This window comes from Oppia nitens, unplaced genomic scaffold (genome assembly GCF_028296485.1).
Source record: "Oppia nitens isolate AA-2021 unplaced genomic scaffold, nextdenovo-longstitch-racon4-pilon3 scaffold1_pilon_pilon_pilon, whole genome shotgun sequence".
NCBI classification, from domain to species: Eukaryota; Metazoa; Arthropoda; class Arachnida; order Sarcoptiformes; family Oppiidae; genus Oppia; species Oppia nitens.
The window spans coordinates 8,419,904-8,447,895 of NW_026533199.1; the positions used below are offsets into that span (position 1 = coordinate 8,419,904).

General features: G+C 26.8%; 8 protein-coding genes across 9 annotated transcripts; 4 read left to right on the forward strand and 4 right to left on the reverse strand.

The window, feature by feature from the left end:
• Positions 1-159: 159 nt before the first annotated feature.
• On the reverse strand, positions 160-2,478 carry LOC128966244 (FAST kinase domain-containing protein 4-like). The gene is made up of 6 exons (XM_054313093.1): positions 2,010-2,478; positions 1,748-1,936; positions 1,236-1,678; positions 672-1,159; positions 464-575; positions 160-389 (listed from the first exon to the last, which is right to left on the reverse strand). The coding sequence occupies exons 1-6, from the start codon at positions 2,439-2,441 to the stop codon at positions 191-193; spliced, it is 1,863 nt and encodes a 620-aa protein (XP_054169068.1). The 5' UTR covers positions 2,442-2,478; the 3' UTR covers positions 160-190.
• A 267-nt stretch (positions 2,479-2,745) lies between these two features.
• LOC128952250 (uncharacterized) lies at positions 2,746-4,152 on the forward strand. The gene is made up of 2 exons (XM_054297608.1): positions 2,746-3,804; positions 3,905-4,152. Exons 1-2 carry the CDS (start codon positions 2,829-2,831, stop codon positions 4,138-4,140), a joined length of 1,212 nt encoding a protein of 403 aa, XP_054153583.1. The 5' UTR covers positions 2,746-2,828; the 3' UTR covers positions 4,141-4,152.
• A 255-nt stretch (positions 4,153-4,407) lies between these two features.
• LOC128951897 (uncharacterized) lies at positions 4,408-5,200 on the reverse strand. The gene is made up of 2 exons (XM_054297195.1): positions 4,938-5,200; positions 4,408-4,855 (listed from the first exon to the last, which is right to left on the reverse strand). Exons 1-2 carry the CDS (start codon positions 5,150-5,152, stop codon positions 4,501-4,503), a joined length of 570 nt encoding a protein of 189 aa, XP_054153170.1. The 5' UTR covers positions 5,153-5,200; the 3' UTR covers positions 4,408-4,500.
• Positions 5,201-5,771: 571 nt separating this feature from the next.
• LOC128952287 (uncharacterized) lies at positions 5,772-6,718 on the reverse strand. The gene is made up of 2 exons (XM_054297649.1): positions 6,373-6,718; positions 5,772-6,291 (listed from the first exon to the last, which is right to left on the reverse strand). Exons 1-2 carry the CDS (start codon positions 6,558-6,560, stop codon positions 5,772-5,774), a joined length of 708 nt encoding a protein of 235 aa, XP_054153624.1. The 5' UTR covers positions 6,561-6,718.
• Positions 6,719-7,049: 331 nt separating this feature from the next.
• On the reverse strand, positions 7,050-9,806 carry LOC128966527 (general transcription factor IIH subunit 1-like). Its single transcript, XM_054313376.1, has 4 exons — positions 9,396-9,806; positions 8,664-9,172; positions 7,216-8,426; positions 7,050-7,142 (listed from the first exon to the last, which is right to left on the reverse strand). Exons 2-4 carry the CDS (start codon positions 9,133-9,135, stop codon positions 7,050-7,052), a joined length of 1,776 nt encoding a protein of 591 aa, XP_054169351.1. The 5' UTR covers positions 9,136-9,172; positions 9,396-9,806.
• A 964-nt stretch (positions 9,807-10,770) lies between these two features.
• Positions 10,771-12,261, forward strand: LOC128952792 (peroxisomal membrane protein PEX16-like). The gene is made up of 4 exons (XM_054298235.1): positions 10,771-10,999; positions 11,078-11,193; positions 11,292-11,425; positions 11,496-12,261. The coding sequence occupies exons 1-4, from the start codon at positions 10,858-10,860 to the stop codon at positions 12,202-12,204; spliced, it is 1,101 nt and encodes a 366-aa protein (XP_054154210.1). The 5' UTR covers positions 10,771-10,857; the 3' UTR covers positions 12,205-12,261.
• A 2,677-nt stretch (positions 12,262-14,938) lies between these two features.
• LOC128951992 (uncharacterized) lies at positions 14,939-17,049 on the forward strand. 2 transcript variants are annotated; one of them, XM_054297309.1, is made up of 5 exons: positions 14,939-15,183; positions 15,298-15,531; positions 15,602-15,750; positions 15,810-16,195; positions 16,411-17,049. In XM_054297309.1, the coding sequence occupies exons 2-5, from the start codon at positions 15,300-15,302 to the stop codon at positions 16,811-16,813; spliced, it is 1,170 nt and encodes a 389-aa protein (XP_054153284.1). In that variant the 5' UTR covers positions 14,939-15,183; positions 15,298-15,299; the 3' UTR covers positions 16,814-17,049. The 2 variants fall into 2 exon arrangements, with proteins under 2 accessions (XP_054153284.1, XP_054153286.1); XM_054297311.1 differs by lacking the exon at positions 14,939-15,183 and having other exon boundaries at positions 15,213-15,531.
• An 8,315-nt stretch (positions 17,050-25,364) lies between these two features.
• Positions 25,365-27,862, forward strand: LOC128966528 (uncharacterized). Its single transcript, XM_054313378.1, has 3 exons — positions 25,365-25,777; positions 27,559-27,666; positions 27,733-27,862. The coding sequence occupies exons 1-3, from the start codon at positions 25,662-25,664 to the stop codon at positions 27,860-27,862; spliced, it is 354 nt and encodes a 117-aa protein (XP_054169353.1). The 5' UTR covers positions 25,365-25,661.
• The last annotated feature ends 130 nt before the right edge of the window (positions 27,863-27,992 follow it).

The window sequence follows — 27,992 nt, forward strand, 5'->3', positions numbered from 1 at the left end:
GTTGATAGATTGATAGGTTACTAATATTATAGATACAGAAAATATAGTATTAATTACCGTAAGTTTTATCAGAACAGTTTTTTTATACACAAAATTTTTATTAACTAATTTTATTTTACAGTATAGAATTATTAACAATATAAATGTTAACTACAGGTAAAATAAAAATCACTACAAATTATTACTGGTATTAATCAAAACTTTTATTTACAATTGCTTTCAACGGTTCATTGCTTTTGAGATTACGTATAAAGGGAATCATGTTTTGGTTGACTATAATGACATTATATCCCATTTTCTTTAACAATCTAACGGACAACTCGTGAATACCAACTAAACCCGATTCACCCAAAAGTGAGTCATTAAATCCAAAACACATGAGAGCGCATCTATTAATTATTTAATGATAATTATTAAAGAATAAAAAGATAAGTACCGGTAATGTTTTAATGTATAAAAATACCTCTTAAAACCAGATGGCAATTGCTTAACATCATTGGATGGATCACCCGCTAAGACACCAAACTCTTTAATTGGTAGACATTCATTATCTTTGTTTGCTATAAATTCAGCGTCTATTTTTGCAATAAAATTATTTACGTTATTTAAATTAAATTATTTAAATTCATGTATTGTCTATAAATATACTCAAGTAATTAAGTGATACAAACCAATGGCAAAACCATAAGGTGTCAAAACATTGGTTTTTATGTCAGACATATAAGAAACCAACATTTGGAGGACATATTGTTTGAACTTTTCCGTCGAGTTTTCCCTTTTGGCCACTTCATAGTCTTTCATCAAAACTGATTCAAAATCAATCTTTTGGTTCATTTCAATCTCTGCGACGCCTTTTATGTTTAATAATTTTAAAGTTTGCATAACTTGTTTATAATTGATTGATGTATCGCTTCCTTCGTAGGTCTGACATGAACTCAACAGTTGATTATAAAAATCAGAATTCATTACAGAATTTAAATGATTTATTGGTAGACAACCCAAAATAGAGAGCGACCAAACATAAAGAAGCCATGAATCACTGTCCATATCATAACGATTAACTAATGGGATGATATAATTGTTCAAAATCTGGTTCATGGATGGCGAGTGGAAATTGAGTCGGGCAGCACTCGACACAAATACCAGAAAATCCTGAGCACTGTTTAAAAAATATTATTAAATATTATAAATACAAATAATATATTACCAATAAATGTAAAATTGATTGGTTTAACCTAAAATCATTGTTGGTGTTCATAATCTTCTCAATATATTCATCCATAAGTCTCGGATACGACCAGTTTGAGTGACTTATAGAAACCAATAAATCTCTTCGATCGGACGGTCGAACAGAATTTAAAAATTTCTTATTGCATAATAAATCTGAAGACTTCTTCAAAAATTTAACGTCAATATAATTGAGTTGTTTGAGAGCAGATACCATACGAATCAAAAATCTTTCGTTATAATTGTTTGGATCAATAGTTAGATAATTAAATCGATTAACAATTGCATCTATTAATGGTTTGGTTCGTCTATTCATTTTTGCTAATAATACCAATAAATAAGATAACGAATGCAATTTGAAATGATCTTCATCTGTGCGACCAATCATTTCAATAGCTATTAGTTCCATACGAGTGATAATTTCAGGACTCAATGATTGCCAAAGACATAACTATTAAAATATTATAAGTTATTATAAGATTGAAAATTTCTTTTCAAATTTATTATAAAATTATATTACCATTTGTATAATATCTTCATCATTCTCGGCGTTGTCTATCTTAATGACTAAATTGATGATCAATTCGTTAACAACTTTCAATTGTTGTTCAGTGGTTTGAAATCTGACGTGAAATGATAGACACGTCAGTAAATTATTTAGTGACATATCTTTGGCTCTCCAGAGGATCTCATTCTCTAAATGTTGAATCTGTGGATCAAATCAAAGATACTAATTATGTTAGAAATTAGTAAATTAATGTCAGTTATCACTGCATTCTTACAATACTAGTTGTCGGACGCAAACCCATCTCAAGAAATGAATGCAAACCATTGATGAGTTCATAATTTCTCAGATATTTGACATTATCTTCAATTGTTTTACAAATGTTTTGCAAATCTTTTTCTTCAATTAATTCATTAATATTTCGTTTGCCTTTCAATACGTTTTGCGATAAAACAAATATATTTTGCAAAAACTCTTTGCGAAAGTCTCGGTTGTGATTGAATTGATTGACATCTGTTGATGAGTTGATGACTGCCGAAGAAGTGTTAAGAAAAGTTGAGGATGTCTTCAGTGATCGACAACTTGTGATGTCATTTGAGACAAAATTATTAAAAGTATTATTAAATAATTTGACAGACAATCTGTGCAAACGATGCAATCGTATCAATGAATAGATAGACATCACCGTAGAGTTGGTCTCACAAGTCATCAAATGATTGCCATTAAAGTCATGCGATATTTACACACAAAATGTAAACAAATAAGTCATTCATTAAATGTGTTACACATATGTTGTGATTAATTGAAAGTCACTACAAATCAGTCACAGATTTTTGACATTTAAATATGTTTTAGTTTTTTTAAAATATTTAAATAAAATTATTTCAATTAAAAAATTTTATAATTGTTTTCTTTTATTATTTTTTGAATTAATATTTGTCTTTAAATAGTATTTATTATGTAATACAATATCAATCACTAAACCCCTTATAACTGTCACGTAATATATTGTCGACTAATTTGGCGCTTAATTTGTTGGCAATGTTTTGAATGGTTGTTGTGTTTGATAAGAAAATCACTTGAATTGATCCAAACAATGGATTCACAATCAATTGATTCAGTCGATGTCAACAATGTTGAAACATCGGACACAAAATCAGCCAATTTTATTGAAGACAATGCATCGACATCTAAGTCAACACTAATAATACCAGAAGTGTCATCAAATGCGAAGAATATGTCCAATAAATCAAGCGATAACTCGACTGAAGATAAATCATTGAAATTAGATCCGAAAGATAAGTCAAAGTATGTTACGGTTGGCTCAAGATTTATGCAGTCGACTAAAGATTGGGTCGACAAGAGGTCCAATGCTTCAAAGCAAAGACATGTTAGGTCTGGTTCGGCCACTCGTGGAACTGTTGGCACTCGTCCTCCGAGTCGAAACCCGACACCAAATGCCAAAACGAAGAAAGCTTCGACTCCGATATCAACCGATAAATCGCTAAACTTTAGTCACGTTTCGGTTATTAATGTAAGAGATAATCAAAAACCTGAAATAAAACTGAAGGGAAAGGGTTTGATAACTGGACGCAAATCTTTGGCTCCAAAACGGCTGCCTTTTGTCTTTGATTCCGATGCAAACACAGTGACCACTGCTTCAAATCGAGTCACTCCTATGTCTGTTAGTGTGGATAATGACACAAAAGTTAAAGAAATGGAAAATTCAGTCATGACTTCAATATATCTTCAGTCGGTGTTTCTGAATCTTAAAGCTAAACGAATGAAAAGTGAAAGACAGACAAATGCTTTGACTAAAATCACTCAAATCTGGTCTCAAACTAATGAATTGAGAACACAATTATTTGAAACACAGAAGTGTATAATAACTCTCAAAGAGACCATCGATTCAATTGATATCTTAGAGAAACAAAAGAATATTTTGGAAGAATATCTAAAGATAAGGACACAATTGGATTCATTATTTAATTGTTTAGCGAAACTAATTGGAGAACAAAAATTGCTTTTTAAGGTTGAAAATTGTACACAAAATGATTTTGAAAAACTCAATGGTTTGTCAATAATTTGAATTACTATTTGAAAAAAATTATAGAAATTATGGTATATTTAATATATGTATTAACATTTGTATTTTATTGCTATTTTTTATAGATTTGATGAAATTAAATGTTGACTCTAACCAATCGGATTCAATGGATAAGGCATCTAAAATATCTGATAATGTGGTAAACGCTAAAAAAGTTTGCGATGATATTAAAAGTTTGGAAAATGAATTCAAAGATTGCTATAAATTGTTTATAAATTGTGTTAAAGATTACGAAAAATATGAAAGAATTGAACGTAAAATAAATCCACAAAAATGTCTGTCAATTTCTAAATTGTTTTAAATTTTAAAGTAATATTATAATGATTTTATATTTTTATTACCGGTATTTTTTTAAATTGTTTATTAAATATGTTTTACTCTTTTTATAAATTATAATACTTTTTAATACTTAATTACAGTATTAATTTAGTTTCATATAAAATATAAGATGAATAATAATTTATTTTTACATCAAATTGAATAATTTGTATTCAATATATAAAACTACAGTATTAAAAAACAAATGCATAACTACTGTACAAAATAAATGTAATAATGAAACCAAAATTAATTAGTGATTATTAATTGTGTGAATAAAATGAAAATTTAAAACAATTATATAAAAATGATTTACCGTTTATTAGTAAAAAAAAAGAATTATTTAATTGTCTTTCTTTTTATTGATTCTCTTATTTGACTCTAAAGACACTTCATCTTCATTGTCATCGTCTAAATCTTTCTTACGTTTGGAGAACCGTCCCCTCAGATCATCGAGTGATGAACCGCTCAAAAGTTTGTGTTGAATGGTCTGTATCTTAGAGCTGGAGATTCCGTATATACCGGTCAAGAAGTTTTGGCAGACCTGAACTTTCTTTCCCCTGACGTCTACAAAGTAAGACCAGCTGACAGTCTTGTTATGTCTGATTGGATTCTGAACGGTTCGCTTCGGTTCGTCGGCACTCATAAGTCCGGCCAAGAAGTAGTTTTGATTACTTTTGCTACGAATCGACCAAAATCTATATATTAGTTGAAATTATAGATTGAATAACAAAAAATTATTAAACAAAACAAAAATTAAAATATATATTATATACAAACCTATTAAAGCAGTCCTCTTGTACTTGTGGTGCAAACTTTTTGAAGCATTGTTTCTTTAGACAACACTTGTCTACTGGTGTCAGTCCTCCCGACGGACGGCTAATCATATCCATGTCTTCATCGTATTGATTGACAACATTCACGTCCAATAGTTCACTTGTGGCCGGAATTATCATAATAGTGGTGGCATTGGCTGATATTTCATGACTGGCCATCACTGGCGACACTTAAAGGACTTTATTTTGACAGTTGATTACAATTAAAGTGTTTTTCGTCTATTAGTTGTCAACCATTTAAGTGAATTGTGTTATCTATTGAAATAGTGTTTCAATGAAAACCCATTAACTGCTTATAGAGAGAGTGTGCGCGCAATCAATGTATTCAATGCATTACACAACTGATGACAACAAATATGCAGTTATTAGTGTTTCAATTGAATGCTATGAATACACTTATCCAACAATAATTCATACAATTGTCAATGAATTTTGAAAAATATGTTTATTATTTTTAACAAACTTTTTGAAATTTTTTTGAAATTTCACTTTCATAGACTTGTGTCCACCCGTTCCCTAACGCGCGTCTACCGTCGGGAAACACTTAACACTATTATTGAAAAATTAAAATATAATACTAAATAAATTATAACTTAAATTTAATTTTCTATAAATAGAATAATTTATTTATAATATACAATACAATTTACAAATATTTACAATATATAGTTTAAACTTTTAAAATTCATTTAAATTAATAATAAAACTCATATAATAATTATATATCTGTATAATAAAATTATCAAAAACTAAAATATTAAATGTATAGTAAATTATATTAATTATTATTAGAATTATTATTACTATTATTGCTATTGTTATCGCAATTAGTGGCCAATAAATCTGAAAAATTTGGAGGAATTATTATTTCGCTGACAGTAATCAAAGTCGACTGAATATCGTTGATATCTTCTGAATGTCTCTTAATTTTTTGTGACAAATCACTAATCGGTTCTTCAATGACACCAATAAGTTGAGTGTCCTCTTGTTTAGCGCGACGAGCGGTGTGTTGATTGGCCCGACGGGACGTATCATAACGACCTCTTTGATCTTCAAGTGGGTCTCCGTTTACTAATTTTGTTTGAAGAACTCGTAGTCTTTTGTCAGAAATGCCATAAACGGCTAAAAAGAAACATTTGCAGACTTGCTCTTTGCGACCGCGAATATCGACCCAATACTTCCAACTAAGACTCTTATTCTTCTTAATTGGTCTACTCGTCACTTGTTTCGGTGATTCTGCGGCCATCAAACCGACTAAAAAGTAATTTTGCTTCGCGTAGTCACCGATTTGCCAAAAACTAAATTAAAATTCATTACAAAAGACATCCATTTAAATGAATTCAAGTCATATATGACATCAAGAAGTTATCCGTTGATACCGATTGAAGAGTTCGTTCTGTATCTTCGGTTCAACCCTTTCGTAACACTTCTTCTTTAAACAACATTTGATGACTGGAGTCAACTCTTGTGTCGACGAAAATTCATCGATCGATATCTTTTGACTTTCGTCCTCTTCTTCAGTCATCACTTGTTGTATCATTTCTGTGGCCAACAATAAGTCTGACATCTCTTATATCAATCGTTTGAAACAAAAAAAGACAAATCAATAGTAGATATGACTGTTTGGCAAAAGCTATAATACAGTTAAGCCATTTTGAATGTCAAACACAACAAGTAATGCTTAAAAATAGGCCAATAAATGGCATTTGAATGCATGCGTCGACTTAAAGGGCGTAACAAAACTTTTAATCAAAATTTATCATTTTTTTGGTAGTTATCAACAAACGTTTCGGTCGATTACAAACTCATTACTTTTATAAGCAATAACTACCGAAAATGTATTACAATATGCAGTAAATTGTATTTAAAAAAATAATCAAATTTTTAATATAAAATTCAACAAATTTATTTCACACTTTTGTTTAATGTCTGAAACATTATATAAATGCTTTACAAATGATATTATAGATAAATCGATAAAATATACATTTATTTAAAAAATATTACTGAGACTTAATAACATTTGATAATAGATTTAACATATAAAATAAAAATATTATTTTCTAACGTTGAGTGCATTTTTCTTTGCCTGCCATGTATTGAAACGATTTAAAGCCACTTGAATTTGACTCATGAGATGAGCGGTTAACTAAAATGAAATTATTTTATTATTAATTTTTATGTCAATTCCGGTAATTATATTCCCATTAATATATACATACATCTTGTGTATGATATTCACGACTAAGTTTTTCATGAAATGGTTGTAGTTTTAGATATTGAAATCTCTCTAATGTTTGCTTCATTTGACACAATTTGTCCTCAATCTGTGGACTCGTCGCCGGAAAACACGACCAAAAATGGCGCAACAATTCGTTTAAAGCAAACGATAAATTTTTGAGCTCTTTTTGGACGTCAAGCGGTACTTCATCTTTAAGGTTAGTGGTATGAGATGTCTTCATGAGCGCACCACCCGGTGATAACTCGCTTAAGGCAGATATGGCTGACGCAGATTGCAATACATTCTTACAGTTTGGCCGCCAATTGTCAACCAAAGAGTTTAATTGGAAATAGGAGTGAAAAATATTGTTTAAGCTATTATTATGATTGCTATCGTAATAACTATTATTATAGATATCACAGTCACCGTTAGGTATGGGACCCACTAAATACCGGTCTCTATTCTTAATATTAAGGACTGCTGTCTTTGATAATTGACTTCTGTTATCATCCAAATCTACTAAATGTGTCTTCTCTTCCAAACGTAATCTCTTAATGCGTTCCCTTTCCTGTTGTGATGCCATCACTTCGCTGTCATCAATCACAGGCGTCACAGTTGTTGTCAACGCATTCTTAGACTTTTTAGGAATATTGCCGTTAAGTATTGGCGGACCATTTAGTTGGGCTACGGGTTTGCTAAGTGGGGGACTGTTATCTGACTTATTAAGACACGTTTCCAAAACCATTATCGAGTGATGATTAAAACGTTTAATGAGTGCTTGATTTGAATTTGATAGTGAATTCATGGTATCATTCTTTGACTTATCGGTGTCTTCTTTATTAATATCGTTCAATGAGATGACCCGATCGTCCATTGATGACAAATCAACAAATGGATCGATAATGCCTTTCATAAGAGCTTTTTCAATGTCATTCTTTGAGTAATCATTAAAGAACTCTTTGTTTGAAGTATTGCGGTCTCTATGAAAATAATGGGACTGAAAAAATCGTTGCCAGAACTCCTGTTCCGACACCTTATGGGGTACACTCTCAAAATGCTTTCTTTTGACGGCCGGATATGTATTAAATATGGCGTCAATAATATCTTTAGTTATATTATATTTAATTCCGTTTGTTCCGTCAGATTGTGGCTGAATATCTGCCAGAAAAGCGGCTGAAACGCCAACTTTTTGAGCCAAATCTTCACTCTTGTCTATAATCATATATCAATCAATTAAACACATATTTTATATACTTATGTAATATAATGTTTGTAAATAAATTAATCTGTTTGTGATAACTAAATCGTCAAACAAATAGTTACTAATCAGTTATTGTTATCACTATTTGATAACTAATGCAATTCATGTAAAACATACAATAAATCTAAATATAATATCAAAAGTCTTATCATAACTCAAGTCATGCATTCATTTGGGATATACCGTACCTTTCAACTCATTTCTTCTGTTTACAGCATAGTTGGTCCAAAACTCTTCGGCATTAATGATATTAGAAGTCACCAAATCTTTATATAATCCGAACAGTTCTGGATCTTCATTAAGAATACGTGATTTCTCTTCAATCTCTTTCGATAATTTCCTCTTAAATTTCGGCAACAATTGGAGTAATAACTCCTTCACGTCATTCCTGTCCCTGAGTTGACTCTCGACGCCATTAGGATTAACAAAATGAAAAGTATCGCTGCCGTTGTCCAACACTACTTGCAGCTGAATCTTTGGTTTACCTTCGGGTGATATCTTTTGTGTCTTAATGTCGGCGTACTTATGAGATATGGTGAACGTGTCCTTTCCATTGGGCATCCATGCAATCCTTTCGGCCATCATATATAACGTTCCGTCGGCTTTCTTCATGCGGACGTTTTCCACAACTCGCAGCACGTCCTCCGATGAAGTCGTCATCGTTAACGTCGGCGATTGGGACTCACCCGACACTCACCTGTCAAGTGATTGACAATTAAGTCAAATAAACGATTAAACAAAAAGAAAAAAATGGTACCAAAAAAAATTGTGTCACTAATGACAAACATTTTGCAATCAATGATAATAAAAGTGTCTTTTTGTGGTCATGTCTTGTGGGGAGTAATAAGTGTTAACTATTAATGTGTTTTTGTATTGAGTTTGTAATGAATGAGTTGCTATTGAAGGCAAACAACACTCACCTAAAAGGACTGTTGTATCAAATAGACTGAGATTTGTTCAAATCGGTCACAAAAGTGGCCAATTGTTGGTCATATCGGTGCCAAATCTTTATAGAAATGACATGATATACCATTAGTATGGGATCAGCGGTTAGTTATCGGTGAAAACAGCGGTTAACCGATGCCTGAGATGACAGTCAAGTGTCGATCAGCCATAAGACATGTTATGACTGTTTTGTTCACATATAGTATGTGTTGTAGTATTATATTAATAGCTATAGTGTTGTATAGTATGGCGTAATTGGCATACATTAGTAATACAGCCATTGCTTTGAATAAAACACTATTGAAAAACATAGCAAACTATAGACAACTATAGACTCCCTAACGATACGGACTCCTATCGGGACTAAAACATACAATGCATTCACTACTCCAACACTTATGCCATACTATGGGGCAGTCTATGGGGCACTCAATCAAACACAACCAATCAGCGCATTAACTAATACACATACCTATGCTTAACATACTGTTACCAATATTTTATTAATTATTACTATTATTCAATATATAATTAATTACACAATAAATCATATAATATATATTACTATTTATTAATCATGTAATACATCGGCTAATGATCACTGTATCCATAGATGAAGAGGTTGTCATTAACGAGACTACCAGTGCTTACAGTGTTGGCGAGGGATTGAAGTTTGAAAGACATACGGATTGAGACATCTGTCGAGTCATTCATTCACTAAATTATTGATTTTTATTTGATTTCAATACATATTTATATTAATTAAATAACAATTAATTGTAATTATAATTAATTAAACATTATTTACATTACAATCAATGATAATCATAGACACTAACAGTGTATACAAACTATCCATTTATTATTAAATTATACCTAAATTTTGACATTTAGTTTGCCTATAGATTAACATTAAAATCAATTAATTATAGACTAAATACAGTACTAATTGTGTAATAATTAATTGAATTGATTAGCGATTAGACTATATTTTATATTTATATTAATCCTAATCATTAAAAATGTATTTAAATAACATTTTGATTGATTTAAATGTTTTGTTTATATGCTATTAGATATATGTATGTTATTGTATGTAATGAATGCATTGGTTTAACCGATTATATCATAAAATATCAAATTTAATGTGAATTTAATGTTAAACTCTTTGATTGTTTTACATAATTATCATTTAATTTGATTAATAAATGCAATAATTTCCTCAATTAAATAATCAACAAATTGTATCCATAAATATAATGCAAACATTATGTCCCCCATTGACTCAATTGTCAATACATTTCAATACAAATATATTGTTAACATTTGTTGACATTATTGATGTCTATTGAAGTGTCAGTTAATGTAAACACCAATTGATGTGTGATTTAAAAGGTTTTGTTTTTGTTTAAGTGATTGAAGTGATTGTCAGTCGATATGGATATCAATACATCATCTGAATTGGCTTTTAATGCCATTAAACAAAGTTTCAATAATTATAAAAACTTTATAAAACAAAATCCAATAATTGCTTCAGAGATTGAGTCGGCGTTGCGGTGGATATCGTATCTGATAACAGGTTTGCCATTTTAAGACACAACTGATAGTCCAATGATTTACATGTTTTTTGTCTTCTCATATGTTGTCCAACAATTAGCGACCAAATTAAACAACAGTCACATTGTTTCCGAGTTGTTGTACTCGTGTTCGTCATTATTATCCCTTTTGAATGATACCATCTTAAGGAAGTCCTATAACATTAAGATTAATGCCGTAAGTATTGACGTCATCCGAGTTGATGTCATATATCATATGATTAACTTTTTTATGTCATAAGATTGAGTTAAATATAATGATATTTTAATGTCCAGAACTCAGTGGTAGAAAATCTTGAGTTAGTTCTCACATTCATTGAATACATTCAAGTCTTCTCCGAGTTTACCGCATATCGAGTCTATGGTTTAGTTGGCAAATGGGTTATTGTTTCTGTTATTCAGATAACTAAGTAATTTCACATCTCATAGATTGTTACCAAATAAACTAAATTATTGAATCACTTAATTGTATTTCTATAGAGTGATAATCCGCTTAATACTTCTGCTGAAGTATAATCAGGGTCTTCAAAGACATCAATTAATTCCAGCTTTAGATCGTTCCCGTGATTTATCACTTGCAGCTGATTCTCCACCTAATGGTCTACATTCAGCAAGTTCTTCCGCTTCAGTTACTGAAGACGAGGACATAGAGTCGGCAACATTTAAGCTCAAGAGAACGGGTCGTGTGTTGCGAACCATAGAGAGTGCACCGCCGAGAACGCAGCGGACATGGCTCTCACCACAGGATAACTTTAATATAAAGCGAATCCTAGAAAAGCAAAAACGAACAGCACTTCCATCTGATTTAACTGATTTACAGATAATCGGCGAAATCTTACATATTTTGAAACCAGTTTTGCATTTAACATCGTTGGCTGGTTTTGGACCAAAATCCTGGACGCCGTACTTATTGTCATTAGGTTTGGATGTAACCAGTCTTCGGTTATTAAGTAATCCTCCAAATAAGATGTGGAATTTAAATGAAAGAATTGAATTAACTCAGCGATCATTTAGTTTGTTGTTATACCTCATGAGATCTCCCTTTTATGATAATCATACAAAAGAGAGAATATTGATTGTCTTGAGATTTATGGTCAATCATATTCCCATTTTTGGACGACTTATTCGACCAATTATTGAATATTTACCTGAATGGCAAAAAACATATTTCTATGTTTGGAGTGTTTAGTGAATTAATAATTACCAATAAATTCATCTATTTTTAACTTTTTATATATATATATATTTTGATTAGCCTTGTTTTAGACATAGTGTTAATTTATTGTTGGAAAACCATATTTATTGTGTTAATTTTATTATTCATAAATTATAAAACTTACCGGTATACAGTAAATCAATGTACTTAATATATAAATTATATATATATTTTAAAGGTTTTTTTTTATAAATATGATTATTGATTGTTAATAAATTTAAAGCTTTTGTGGATTATGCATTTTTGTATGGGATATTTAAATAAACATAAAATTGTGATTTATTTTCTAATTTGATGCCAACTTTTTATTTAGTTCATTAATATTTTATCCAAACATTTGTGTACTATATAACTACTATAATATGATATACTAGTAAATAAGTAATGGTCACACTTTTGGTATTTTTATGTGTGATATTTTTATCAAAAACACAAACAAATTAAACTAACGGTAATTAATTTAAAGTAAAAGTATGGTTGATATGATTTAAAATAAGTATTTCACAAAATCAGGAAATTGTGTGACCCATAAACCCAGACCTTAGTCAGTGATCGCTTTCTAATACACCAATACTGCACCGGTATGTGTGTGTATGTGTGTGTGTGTCAGTGAAACTTTGTAAAAATATTTTTAAATATATGGGTTAATCCGTCTATCAAATGATAATAAAAAGGCATCGCAAGTGACCAGAAGTTTCATTTAGTTGACAAGTTTTGGTCACTTTTTTACTTTTAGTCAATTAATTTTCAATCATTTATATTTACATTTAATTAAATTTAAATTAATAGTAAAAATGTTTGTAAGTATATAAATAATATAATTTTATTATATTTATAAATTATTTCTAATTACTTGATATTAATTAATAATTTGTTATTTTTTGTATTAACTCAACCAGAAGTGGTTAATCTGTCTGTTATTGTCTGTCACAGCCATCAATGGCTCGTTGCCTAACATTAACTCATTTATGCCAAACTTTTTTGGTTTGATCCCAATGAATGGTCAAATTAGTCTCAATGATCAGGTCTTTACATTTGGTGATCCTAGTCTTCAACAACAAAACACCCAAAACACCGTCCAAAGTGTCACTACTCAAGAAGTCACTGACATTGTTGGTCCACAAAATCCAATTACTATTAGCCAAACAACCGGTAGTTTTCCCATAACTTCTCAAAACGTACCTATAGTTGACTCAAATGAACCGACTATTCAACAAAATAGTGACTCAAGAATACCTGATTTTCTTCTAACACCAGTTGTCACGAATACCCAACCAATTAACAGAAGAATTCCTGATTTTTCTGAATCACAAATTCCGTCATTTGGTTCATTTGGTTCGCGTGATTTCAGTTTTGATAGTCAGACAAATCATCAGAGACCTCAAGAACCTCAGGAACCTCTAAGACCTAACTTTCAATTGCCAAACATTGGTTCCACAGAATTGGGCTCAACATTTGCCAGTAATTCCCGAAGCAATTTTGCCGATGAATTCTCAAATCCATCTTCCGGATCATCCAATCCTTTTGGTGGACTTTCAAACAATCAATTTCAACAACCAATGTCTGGACAATCAAACTTCAATTCGGCTGAACGACCTCTTGAAGTGATGCCTTTAATTGTATCTCCGGATCGATTACTTCAAAATAGCTCAATCATGACATCGCGTTTTGGCGGCAATCCTACCGGTGGTATGTTTGCATCGGCATCTGATGTCGACGAACACTTCCAAACGGTAAAGACAACACAAGACGATCTATTGACAAATAATGGAAACGAAGAGTCAAATAAAAACCCTATTCTTATATCCATTCCTCACGACTCGGTTACCATAAGCCGCGAGTCTTCATTTTCAATGCCCGAACCAACCATAAGACAAGTCATAAGTGATGAAGATTTTCACTCAAATTTGACACAACATTTGCCATCAATTCTCTTCCAAAGAAGCAGTGATCACATAATCAACGGAACAGATTCTCAGCCAACGGTGCGCTTCAACAGCTCTGGTCTTGACTTCCCTTTTGAGGCTCTCTTTCAACAACAAATTCTGCCGACTTTAAGCCAATTTGATGACCAAATGACACAAAATGAACAGTTATCCACACCTCAGATGATGACAACCACATCATCCAGTATTTCATCCAATCAAACATCAATCTAACTATCATTTCAATGACTTTTCATTTATTAGAATTTTTTAAATATAATTAATTATAACATTTATTGTAATTATTAAAAAATACATAATTTTATTATATATATAGACATATATTATTAATATTACATAGAAATATATATTTAAATAAATTTGTTTCAATTAAAATAAATATAAAGTTTTTAAGAAATTTGTGCTATATTTGAGAAATTATTTGTTATATTTTATAATTTTATAATCCAATGATAATTATATTATTTTTCAAATATAAATATAAGATATTGTACTGTAATATTGATAAAAATTGCTAAATAGGTATTGAATTGTGATTTAAAATTATTGGTCATTTCAATGGTTTTATATATAAAATTGTAATTTTTGTATTATTTATTTATTTATGGCATTTAAAGCCATTTAAACGATTTCATCAACTTTTATATGAAATTCAAGACTATGTTAGTGTATTAGCACTGATAGGTTGAGCGGACAAACAGTTATATTAATACTACTGTAGCATAACTTATGCTGAATAACATACCGGTGCTAATAATAGTGTACATGTAGTGCACTGTTAGGTGTCGTTGTAAAGCCTATTGTATTGCTTTTTAGTGAAAAACTGATTTGCGCTCAAAAACTCATTACAATTGATTAATATATTATTAAATATATTCAACTCATTTGAATGATGTCTTAATTGGTTTAATCACTGGACTGTTGACAATCAATTTGGACATCACTTTAACAATCATAAGACATTGTCGTTCATCTGTTAGGATCTGTCAGTGATAATACAAAAGAGGTTTTGTAACACAAAATGACTAACAAATAGCAAAATCAAAACATAACTTAAGACAAAGCCATGTGTTGTGTCCAAACAGTTGACTCATTTGATTGTTTTTATTAATATCTTAAGAGATGGACGGTTGGGGTGACCAGTCATACAATAGTCAGCCATCGTTTGGTTCAATGAACAACTCATACGGTGGTAATATGAATCAGTCGACCCGATCGGAAGCCTCTAATTTGGCGCCGATTAATGTCTCGGCACAGCTCGAGATTAAGGGGTTTTCAGGCGATACAGACATCGCTACCATTCGCAGCAAATTTGGCCGATATGGTCGCATTGCACGGGTTATTATGGATTATAGTATGCACTGACCATTTATGACCACTTGCTTATGATCTTAAACTATACGATGACTTATTGTATTTTATAGGAATCGTTGAGAAAAGAGTTAATTGTTATTTGGATTACGAAGTGGAGGGCAGCTGTGATAATGCCATCAGATTAGAGAACAATAAGAAAATCGATGGAAAGACTATTATAGTCCAAAAAAAGACAAATAATGACTTTCAAAGCAATGATGTGAGACAAACCATGACTTACTTTGATTATCACTTAATAATTGCTTATTTTGATTAAAGAGAGGAGCGAAGCGACCACGAGTTGATAGCGATGGCGGTGGTGGTGGTGGCGGTTGGGCTAATGATAATAACAAATCATCGAATTGGGGATCAAATAACGATGATTGGGGCACTTCTTCACCTTCTAATAATAAGTCTGATGGTTGGGGCGATTCTAATGGACGAAGTGGTGGCGGACGACCGGCAAGCGGTGGTCGAGCCTGTCATAAATGTGGAGAAGAAGGACATTTCTCACGAGAATGTCCTAAAGGAGGCGGCGGCGGAGGTCGTGGTGGTAGAGGAGGCGGTCGAGGAGGTGGAAGGGCTTGTTTTATTTGTAGCGAAGAAGGACACTTCTCGAGAGAATGTCCTAAAAAAGATTCGGGTGGCGGTCGAGGACGCGGAGGGTTTGTATTACAGATAATTCAAAATAATAATTAGTCTGATTTAAGTGATGATACAAATGCTATAAATATCTATTATTTTAACCGACAGTTTGTAAGCAAACTTATGAGTACTAAAGCATAGGGCCATCTGATCACAAAATTATTGTTTTGATTACCATTGACTTATTTTTTATAACTAATAGTTTATAATGAATGATAAATTATTTTCTTAACAGAGGCAGAGGCCGTGGTGGTCGTGGAGGTGGCTCCTCTTGGGGTGATTCAAATAATACTACTAGTGGTGGATCTGATTGGGGTGACTGGGGTTCCAGTTCTAATGATAACAAGTCAAGTAACGATTGGGGATCAAGTAATGCCAAAAACGATGATTGGGGTACAAGTAGTAATAGTACCGCAAAAGTTGATGATTGGGGAACCAGTACTTCAAATACAAAACCTGCATCCAGTGCTCCGGCAGCTGATGACGATTGGGGCACTTCTGCAGATACAAAGCCTAATACGACTACTAATCAGTTAGACTGGGACTCAATACTTGGCGGCAATAAGTCTACCACTGATCCACCAAAGACTGAATCAGATAACAAAAAAACGAACGATGACGACGACGGATGGAATTGATTGTCGATTGAATTACATTTCAACTGATATATCGATTTATTTGATGATTTCAATTATATTTTTAAAACATTATTGAATATACACTGTATATCTTAATCTCACAAACTTTAATCATATAATTAGTGATTTGAATTTATTTTTGTTTATTTTGAATTTCATTAGTGTATCACACAATCAATCTTTGACTTCTATTTCATTAACATTCACACAATTATTATTTCTACAAATTCCCAAATATATATATATATAGTAATTAAATCACATATAATTCACAGTAATTATTAATTAAAGACAAAAATTTTTTAGATAGTATATAGAAATATTGAATCATATATTTGAAACATCATTAACAATATGTAAATCACATAAAATTAGCTATTTTTGAAAAATTATGATTTTTTAGTTTTTTTCTTAGACTATTGAAACCACTAAATACTTTTTTGTTGGCAATTGACTAATCATTTGATGATTACTTATCTTGTATTATATTTTTTTAATGAAGTAACTGATGTATGAAATGAATGTTGTATTGTTACTATAAGTTTATATCAATTATTTAACCCAAATTACAACCCTTAACTCCTTTTGCTGTTAATAACATATCCTAACCTATATTATAACCAAACCTCTCATTTTATGTTATATAACTCATTGTTATGTTACTTATTATTTTCATTAACATTTTGATTTAACGCTCAATTAATAATTGATTTACAATCAAACAAATGAAATGAAAAAGATGTAATACAACGGTAACTCAATACATGAGTTGACCGTTTAATATGATATGATATAAAGCAAAGCAATGACTGAAATGACCACAAAATAAAGAAATGACTGAAATGTTTGACCAGATATTGACAATAAAAATGCATTAATTGATTGACTGATGAGATCCGTTGCCTAAAATGATTGATCAAAGGAGCGGATCTCTAAAACTAAGATTGTTTGACATTTGAATGTCAAGACAATAGATAGTAATGACACTCAAAATGAAATGATAGTCTTTCTCTTATAAGAGAAAGATGTCTGATGTCTGCAAAACCTATGATTAAGTCATAGACGGTATGAAATTCAATGTACTTTATATCAAGTAATTATTGAATGAGACAATGATAGCCAATATAAAAGGCTATGAATATTATGAACTAAAATAATATGTATGTAATGATAATTGAGATCATAAATAGACTCATATATGATATAACTCTATGACAACCTGTAGTCTCAAACAGATATTGTCTGATATATCATTTAAATTGAATATAAAGACAATAAAATGTTAATTTGATGGCTCATACACCAGAAACTACCCGACCTTTGGTCGTGTAATCTACTATTCAATTGAATTAAAAGTTACTGTCATAACTACTCATACAGTTATTGTTGTTTATTGCTTGAGATATGCAATGACTACACAATTAACAAATTAGTTGGTATTCACAGCAACACTACTGTATGACATACAATATAGCAGACAGTGATAGTAATAATTACTGATAAGTCTATTAAAAGTAATAATAACATATATATTTTAGATAAGATTATTGATTTTTTTTATATATATTTACTTTTAATTAAATTAACTATAAGTTATTTCTTAAATTTGTGGTCATTTGATTAATGTCTTTGCTTTATTAATGCCTTTTTATCGCTGAAATACTTTATAAAGATAACAAATTCAGTCATTATTGTATATATTTTTATATTTATGTAAATTTTTTTATGTATATACAGTATACACACATTAATTAATGCTATATATATTTAAAATATTTGTTACCAAATATATATTTTTATTTTCATTTATGTAATTTTTACCATTTTGTTTCAATTTTAGTAATTAAAATATTTAAATTTAATACAATTATAAAGGTTTAATAAATGTTTAAAGTTTGTTAAATTACTTATTTCTAACTAAAATTAGATTGAATTTTATTTGAAGAAATAAATTTAAGTGAATCACTAAAAGTGAAGATAAGGTTAATCATAGTTTCATTGGATTTATTCATTAAAATGAGTTTTTATATAAAAGTAATGCCACTATTGTTTTGATTGTCGATTGAATTTATCGTCACTTCATTTATAACTTTAAATCCAGTACTCAATAGTTATTTAGTTATCAGTGTTTGTCCACAAACAGCAAACCATTATTGACTGATCACCTGATAAACTGGTTGTCCACTCAATATACAGTAATTACTATTGTTTAGTACTGTAGCGCTGAACTGGGATTATGTTAACAAATATAATACAAATTTAAAAGAATATTCTGCAATATTTTTCATTGTTTACAAATAATTGTGTTAATTCTATAATATTAAATATAATATGAATTATAATATATAGTTTTTAATATGATATTGAAGTTTTTATTGCTTTATGAGAAACAAATATGATTGTAATGTGAAAATATATCATAATTTTTTTGTAAATTTCAAACAATTTGAAAATTTATTGATTAATGCTTTTTATTTATAGAAAACAAATCTATCATTAAGTACTACACTGTATTGTTTAACTATAACAATACTTTTCACTTTTATTAAGATTTCTGTGCAAACTATTAAATATATTTTACTTGTGATATAACTAGAGATAGGCAAATAGAAATTTTCAAATAAATTTTCCTGTGAAAATTTCTAAAAAGTTTCTCATGAATAATTTTCTATAGATTTTTTTATCATTATATTATGGGATTCCCATATCTATATCTATTCTAATACTGTACTAATGATACATAATATACACCACACACTACTATATTAATGAGATTTTTATTTATAAAATTAATAAAATTATCTAATTATTAATATAGTTTTTGTAAAATTTTATTTATAATTGATTTTTAGTTTAATGTAAGTAAATTAATTATCTTTTACTTTGAATATTAATTAAAATACTAATAATAAAATTTAGTTCATATTTATAGTTATAGAAATTGTTTTAAGATAACAAATATCAAAATAACAAAATTAATATTGGGATTTTATAGACAAAAATTTCTTTTAGAAACTTTCCAGAAATTTCTCTATTATTTTAGAAGTTTCTCTTTTTTGTCAACTCTATATATAACACTTGAATTCTACTGTACTTTCATTTGTTAAATACAGTATTATAGTTGAAGTGTTATAAAACTTGTATCACTTGAAAAATAGTTGTTAACTTACGGCAAATAACAATCCACTTGAAAATGTAATAAACTCTCTATTCTTATATTTAAATGTTATTTCTTATAACAAAATTTTAATACTATTGTACTAATTATTACTTTAGATACAATATATTTGTTGCTATATTTGACAAATTAATAAAATGCGACAATTATAATAATATATAATATCTAAATAATAAATATCTTTAATCAAACCTTGTAAACTAACATTAATATTAATTTTTATAGTAACCATAATGATAATATAAGATCTAAGATATAAAATGATTATTTTTACTGTAATTGTTGTTAATGTTTTTAAAAAATATATCTATAGTAAAGTCTTAATAAATTAAATAAAATTATCATAAAATTGTATTTAATTATAAAATATCTTATAAAAAAAGCTATTAGTAAATACATTAGTATTTGAATATACTAGTACTGTAAGTTAAAATGTTAAATATTTTTATCATAATTGTAAAATATTGACATTATGTCAAACATAAGTTAAATAATCTATGAATTAGTCATCAATTTGCAAAACTATATACCAATTCTTATATTACTTAAAAAATCTTATAAATTGTTTGCAAAAAAGTTGGGTATTTCTAAACTATTTTGTGAACGTGACTTCAAACACAACACCAATTAATTAACATAACTGATTATCAGTGATTATTATTATATACTTTCATATTATTATTATCTATAAATTATTTAAATTTATTTACAATAATATATATATATTATTTAAATTATTATTTAAAGTGTTGGTGTGTCCTCCTATTTTTCATTTGATTTGGCAATTTTGTTAACTTTTATTTAATCAATTATTTTAAAACAATAAAAATAAAATGTTTAAATGTCTATCAATAGAGTTTTTGGTCAGTATTTGTGCCAAAATGTTTGCATCGATTGTATTATCGATTGAATATAAGTGTTATTTCAAAAATATAACTAAAAATTTAGTATTATATAAAAAAACATTTTTTCTGATTTTTATATATTTAATGAGGCATTAGCCGTGAAATTAATAATTTTTCAAGAAATCGAAATTAAAAAATGTAAATAATATTTTTTATTAAAAACATTGTTTTATTATATACATTATTTTTTATTATTGTTATTTGAATTTATATACAATATTTAATAATATACAACATATTGTAATTACACAAAATAAATTTATTATATGCAAAACAATAATTTAATGCATTACATTATACTGTACTGTAAATGTAATTTAATATTTATACGCAAACATAAGTTTAAATATACTATAATATACAGGTACTAATTTATACTTGTATTATACAGTATTATAATGTATAATTTAATTTTAAGATTTAAATTCATTAAAGGAAAGTAGTTGTAAAATATTTAGTTTTTTATTCATATAATATTTTTTTTCAAATAAAAAAACTTTTTGTTGCAATTTTTTTTTATTCATAAAATTTTAAGTAATGTCTTAATATTTTTTTCTAAAGTTATATAAAATTTTGATTTCTTTATTATAAACAGTTTTCAAAAACCAACACATTTCTCATTTAAAATCAATTATTAGTTTAAAAAGTTAATTTACAATTTTTAACTTAAAATTGTTTATAAACACTTTAATTAGAAAATTATTTTATAATATACCATTGATAGATATAATAGAAAAAATGTTTTACTAATTAAAAATCATTTTTTAAAATTAAATTTTAGAAACAATTAAAGTTTGTTAACTCATTTGTTAACAAAAATTGATTTTAAAAATAAATAAATATAAAGTATTTAATAGACATATTATATATTAAATATATACTAAATATTTATATATTATACACCAAAAGATATACAAATTACAATACGTATTATATTTATTTTTAGTTAATTTATAAAATCATTAAAATTATTATTGTTTTGTTGAAATTTATTAATAATTAAAAATGTTATACACATCCAATACTAGTTTTATTAAACTATTTTTACAACTTTTATCAGTAATAGTAAAACAATTCTTTGATATCTAAATCATATCAATTAACTGTAATACTGTAAGAATTTAAACTTATTGTTTGTTTTAAGTAAATTTATTATAATTATCAATATTGCAATTTATTGTAAGAGTATATATTATTTAAATATATTTGGAAACAATATTTTGCATAACAATTATATTATTTCCTATTTATATTTATATTAATATCAAATATTTTCTTTATTTATTAACATACTTTTATTATAATATCAGTAATAAATCAATAAATAAAATTATATTCTATCATAAAAATTAATAATAATAACAATATATGATAATTTATATACTCCTTTATATATGTATAATATAGTAAATTTGGGAAAATTCATTATTGGAAAGTTGCCGATATATTTAAATATTTAAAAATATGTTATACAGATTATCAGTTGATAAGTTATATTTCTCAAAATATGATATCATCAAATATTTAATTAATTAATAATAAATGATAGACATCTCAATTATAAATGAATTAAATATATTATACACTTATATTAAATACAATTTGCATATTTAGTATATATTTTTTATTTTACTTATGTTATTAAATGTTATACATGTATATACGGTATAAAAGTAAATTATAATGTGTTATTATAATATGTAAAGATTGTTATTTAAAGATTTTACGTTTGATATTTAATTGTTTTAATGTAAAATTGAATCATTTAATCAGATATTATATTAATAGATTTTGATTACGTGACTAAACACTTGATTTTAAAAATAATTGTCGTTTCAAATATTACATAACAATTATAATCTAAGAAGAAAATATTTTTAAGGCAAACAAATTGACGTAATTTGAAACACAATGTATATGAAAAAAGTTATTATATCTTTATACTGTACTAAATGTAAATAACATGAAAATATTATTTCATAATTAATAATTAGTTGAAAAATTAGAATTATATAGAAATTTTAGTTAACATTAAACAACAAATAAAAATTTTTATTTACAAATCAGGTTTTTATCCATATTGTTGTCAATTTCTGATGCAATTTTACATTTGTTTATAATATAAAATCTTATGATTATTTAGCCATACATTTATCAATTTGTTAAATATGATTATATATTATGAAACTTAAACTTAAGTTTAGGCTTATTGTACGGATATATTAATATATATATAAATATTGTATATATGATATACACTATAAATAAATATTTGTTTTAAATTGTGGGTGAGCTGTGACTTTTGTCACGTTTTACACAAACTAGTTATACATCTACAGTAATATGAATTAATGTCATTGAGTTTTATTTAATTAAAATTAAGTGCATTTTATAACTATTAAATAATAACCATAGAGTGCAATGAAAAAAGAGATATTCATAAATTATATTAAGTTAAATAAATTATTTTTTAAAATTATATCTTAAAAATTGTTTAGTTAATTTAATATAATTATTTAACTAAACTAACAAATGTAACCCTCATTTTTTACATATATATTTCACGATCACTAATTTTTTTTATAGACATGTCTCTCAAATTACAATATCTCACAATTTCTCAATTATCATTTGGTACACATTGAGTGCTTTACTGTTATCATAATCATAACTATTTGAATTTAATAGGATATCTGCTATAATAAAATTGTTGCTATTGTATTGATAAATTATTTAAGTAGTTATCAAATATTATTTATTACTTGTTTAGTTATCATTAATTGTAGATTCTGTAATATTTTATCTTAAACCTCAAATCAAAAGAGCAAAAATTATAATTAAAATTTTTATATCATTTAAATATAAACGAAACTTATTTTTAGCTACTGTTCTGTTTAGGTCATCATTAGACCTAAAAAACAATTTTAATTTACTTTCGGTTCGTTTTTTTTATTAAAATGACATTAATATAAATCTCTACTCATTTTTTTCAAGTTTATCTAAATTTAAGCTTAAAATTTTATAACCATGCAATACATTTGTAATAATATAGTATATTATTTGTATACTTTATATTAGAGTCTAATAATTAGACCATTTATACTAGTGTTGTCAAACAAATGTTTTTAAAAAAATTATTATTATGTAAAATACAATTAAATAATAATCAAGATTAGTCAAAATAAGCAATGACTTAATATTTTGCATTATATCTCATGTATTGTTAAAAAATTAAAAAATCCAAAATTTTACAATAAATTAGTAATATAATAATAATTAACTAAATAGTGTTAATAATATTAACTACAGTAATATATATTTTTATATACAATATATAATCAATAATTCTGCAATAATTATAATTGAAAAATATAATTATATAAATTAACAATAATCACGAAAAAACACAATCATTATTATTCTACATGTATTTACCGTTTAATAAATGAGTAAGCTATTATTATTATTATTATTATTAAATATCTACTAAATAATAAATATTTGTTAAATATTTATTTAATTATAAATATTTTAAATACCCTAAATATTGATGTTATGTTAGTTAAATTCAAAAATATTTATTAACTATGTATATAAACTAGTTTAGTATATGGAATAATTTATTTTAATTTTAAAATATACAAATTAATAATAACATTTATATAACATACATGAAAAATATAAATAAATTATTGTAAATAATATCCACTAAAAAATGAGAGTAATGTAAATGTTTTATTTATATAGAAAATAAATAATTCGTAAAAAATATGAGAAAAGTTAATCAAATGTTTTGTTTGCAGACATAAAATGATTGATAACTTAATTCACTCATTCAGTATATTATATATTTAATAAAGATATAAAGTTTTATATTATTTTTTAATTTAAATAAAAGCAAATTATAATAATCTCTTGTTTGAATTTTTTTGGTAAAAAGTAAATACAATTAATACTAAATAGCATTTGTATAATAATAAGGTTATTATGTGTACAGAATTAATGACTGGAAATGAGAAAAAATTTTTGTTTGGAGATAATAATTGCAAAAAACAAACAAATAAATAAAAACTAGAATTAAAGTCATATAATAATAATATGGAGACTATAACTGTTGTATAGTTTATTAATACATTTTATTTGTAAGAATTTGGAGCAGTATTTTGTTATTAACATATAAATTGTATTAATAATAAATATAACGATTAGAATATAAGATTATTGTTAGAAACTGACAAACTTTTTTGTGAACGTCAGTCAGTATGTATTGTTACGTACAGTATATACAGTACAGTACTATTGAATATTACTGTATAATAGTAAGCAAATAAAAAATTGAATTATACTGTATTTAATAAAATGAAATAAAATTCAATACGTTTGTCGACAGTAGCAATGGGATGGGCTAACTAAACATATCATCATCTGACTGACTGTAGACACGATTTTTTCTCTCAAATAACATATAAATTGGAAAAACTTTTTTAAAACTTTTTCATTTTATCCGAAAAAGTAAGATAACTAACAGTCAGTCAATGATTTTTGTGTTTGTCTCTCAATCTAACAGTCATTGACTAAAGAAGTCTACAAAAAAAGTTTTCATAACGTGTTTTGACGTCTGTATTCTCCCAACAAATGCTGTATAATATCCATAATAATACCTAAGCTATAAATACAGAGAGTTGTTGTGTGTGAGAGGATTGTTATATTAAATATATGACTGTTTTAATATTGTGTGTTAAATATATATATAGTTGTGTGTAAAATGAGATCGTTGTACGTGACATCAACCATAACTACAATTTTCATTTATCTATATATTGGCTGCTTTTGGCATCACTTGAATTGCGCTAAACTTGACTTCGACCAACTCGTCAGGAGGTATGCACTCAAGTATGTATTGCACATATGTTTCACCACAACATACACACACACACACACACACACACACACACACACACACACACACACACACACACCCGACCCCCTAAAAATCCATATCCCGACACTATGTTAGCCTCAATCCGATACTATTTCATGGTTTGGCGCAAACCTACGCTTGCCTTTGAAGTGCATTTGAAAAGTTTTTAAAAAGTTTTAGAAACAAATCTCATTAATAGTTTGCATCACTTGTGTGGTGACAGTGTATCCGTGTGTCTGTCAATAGTATGATATTCTTGTCTAACATACATGAGCTGAGCTACAGTCCCAAAGCTCAAGGTCCATCAAGGACATTCACTTTCTATTCATACTAATACTGTAGAAAAAATAACTAATTTTTAGCATATATATTGTTTTCAATATTCAAATTTGTTTATAATTTATATAAATCATTTTCATATATAAAAATTAATTATATCAATTAATAGTTAATTACATATAATCGGAAAATTTATGTTATTTTAAAATTATATTTCTTGCAATTGAGCAAATGATAGACGTATTAATTAAGTGTTGTTTAAATTAAATGTTTAATTAATTTGTCATTACCCAGGTTAAATACAGTAATATATAAAAAAAATATATGATTACAAATTTGAATAAAATATTAGTATATTAAATTGTATATTGATTAATTATACAATTAACCTAAAAACTTCAGTTTAGTTAGATTTTATTTATACTGAATATTTAAATATTTTTGATTAACATTTTTTGTAATCAATTGATGTTTAATATTATTTTGTTATTAATTTCTTTTAAAATATGAAATTTTAAAATAAATGTAATTTTTAAGAACATTTGGAACACATTATAATAGATTCCTTTAACTACAGTACAAAAGTGTTAAATTTAGTACAAATTAATTTTGATAATATTTTTTATCATTACATTCATAAAAATTGTAAACTTGTTTACTAATTAACTACTAAATTATTTTTTTAAAATAAAATTTTTGCACTAAACAATACTTATTTTTTTATCCAATCTATTATTATTATTTACAGTATATTTGATTAGTTTAGCATTAATGTACTAAATAATATTTATTTTTTTAAATCTAAGTCCAAATATAATATTTTTATCAAATTTATAATTTTATTGTGTTATTTTTATTATTAGACTTTTTATTTATAATAAAATTATTAAAAATAACATTTAATTAAATATTATTTTTATATATTTGTTGATTAAATATATAGATTTAGGGAATTGTTGTCAGTATTTATATTTTTCAATTGTTATAATTCAGAAATACTATTATTGATTTTTTTTTAGTTATATAGTTTTTATAAATGTTTTTATTTCTTATAAATTACTTTATATATATTACACAAGTGATTCAAACGGATGTTATAGTAAAATACATTCAATTAATCACCAGTTTATCAAGAAAAAATAATATTTAGTTTTGTGAATAAAACCTAAAATTTTCAGTTTCATCAGTTTTATATATTTAATACTTTTATTTTTTTTAAACTAAAATAATGAAATATTATGCAATTAGTACACTTCAGATTAGTTAATATTATTATACATAAATAAAATAAAATATATAAATAAAATATTTCCTAACTATTAATCATATACACAAAAAATTAGATTAAAAGATAAACACTTGTATATTACTGTACAAACAAAAATGCAAATGTATAAAAGCTTGTAAAATATTTTTAAAGTAAATAATAATTTAATTAAATTAAATGTTTTTTTCTTAATAGAAATCGTCGGACTATTGATCCGATAAAAGTGGAGCCAAATGTACTTCAAGTTATGAAACTTTTGCGTAAAGGAAGTGTCGATGACAGCAATGGACAGCAAATGTTAGAGTAAGTCATAATTTTTGTTATCATTTTTCATAATTTATTTTATAGTAAATTATTTGTTTTTAATAGTGAAAAGAGAATAGGTTTTGGATTAAATCGCGGTTATTCTGGCAGTCAGGCGGGCAAACACTTGATAGGTGTGTTCAATGCTATTGCAGGTCCGGGTGGACGACGAACTAAACGATCGTCTTTTATATAAATTTAATTACATTTAGTATTTATAAAATTATTTAAAAGTATTTTAAATTATTTATTATTTGTACATTTTGTAGAAAATATAATTTTATTTTTTTTGTTTTAATTTATATGTGAATATATTTTAACACAAT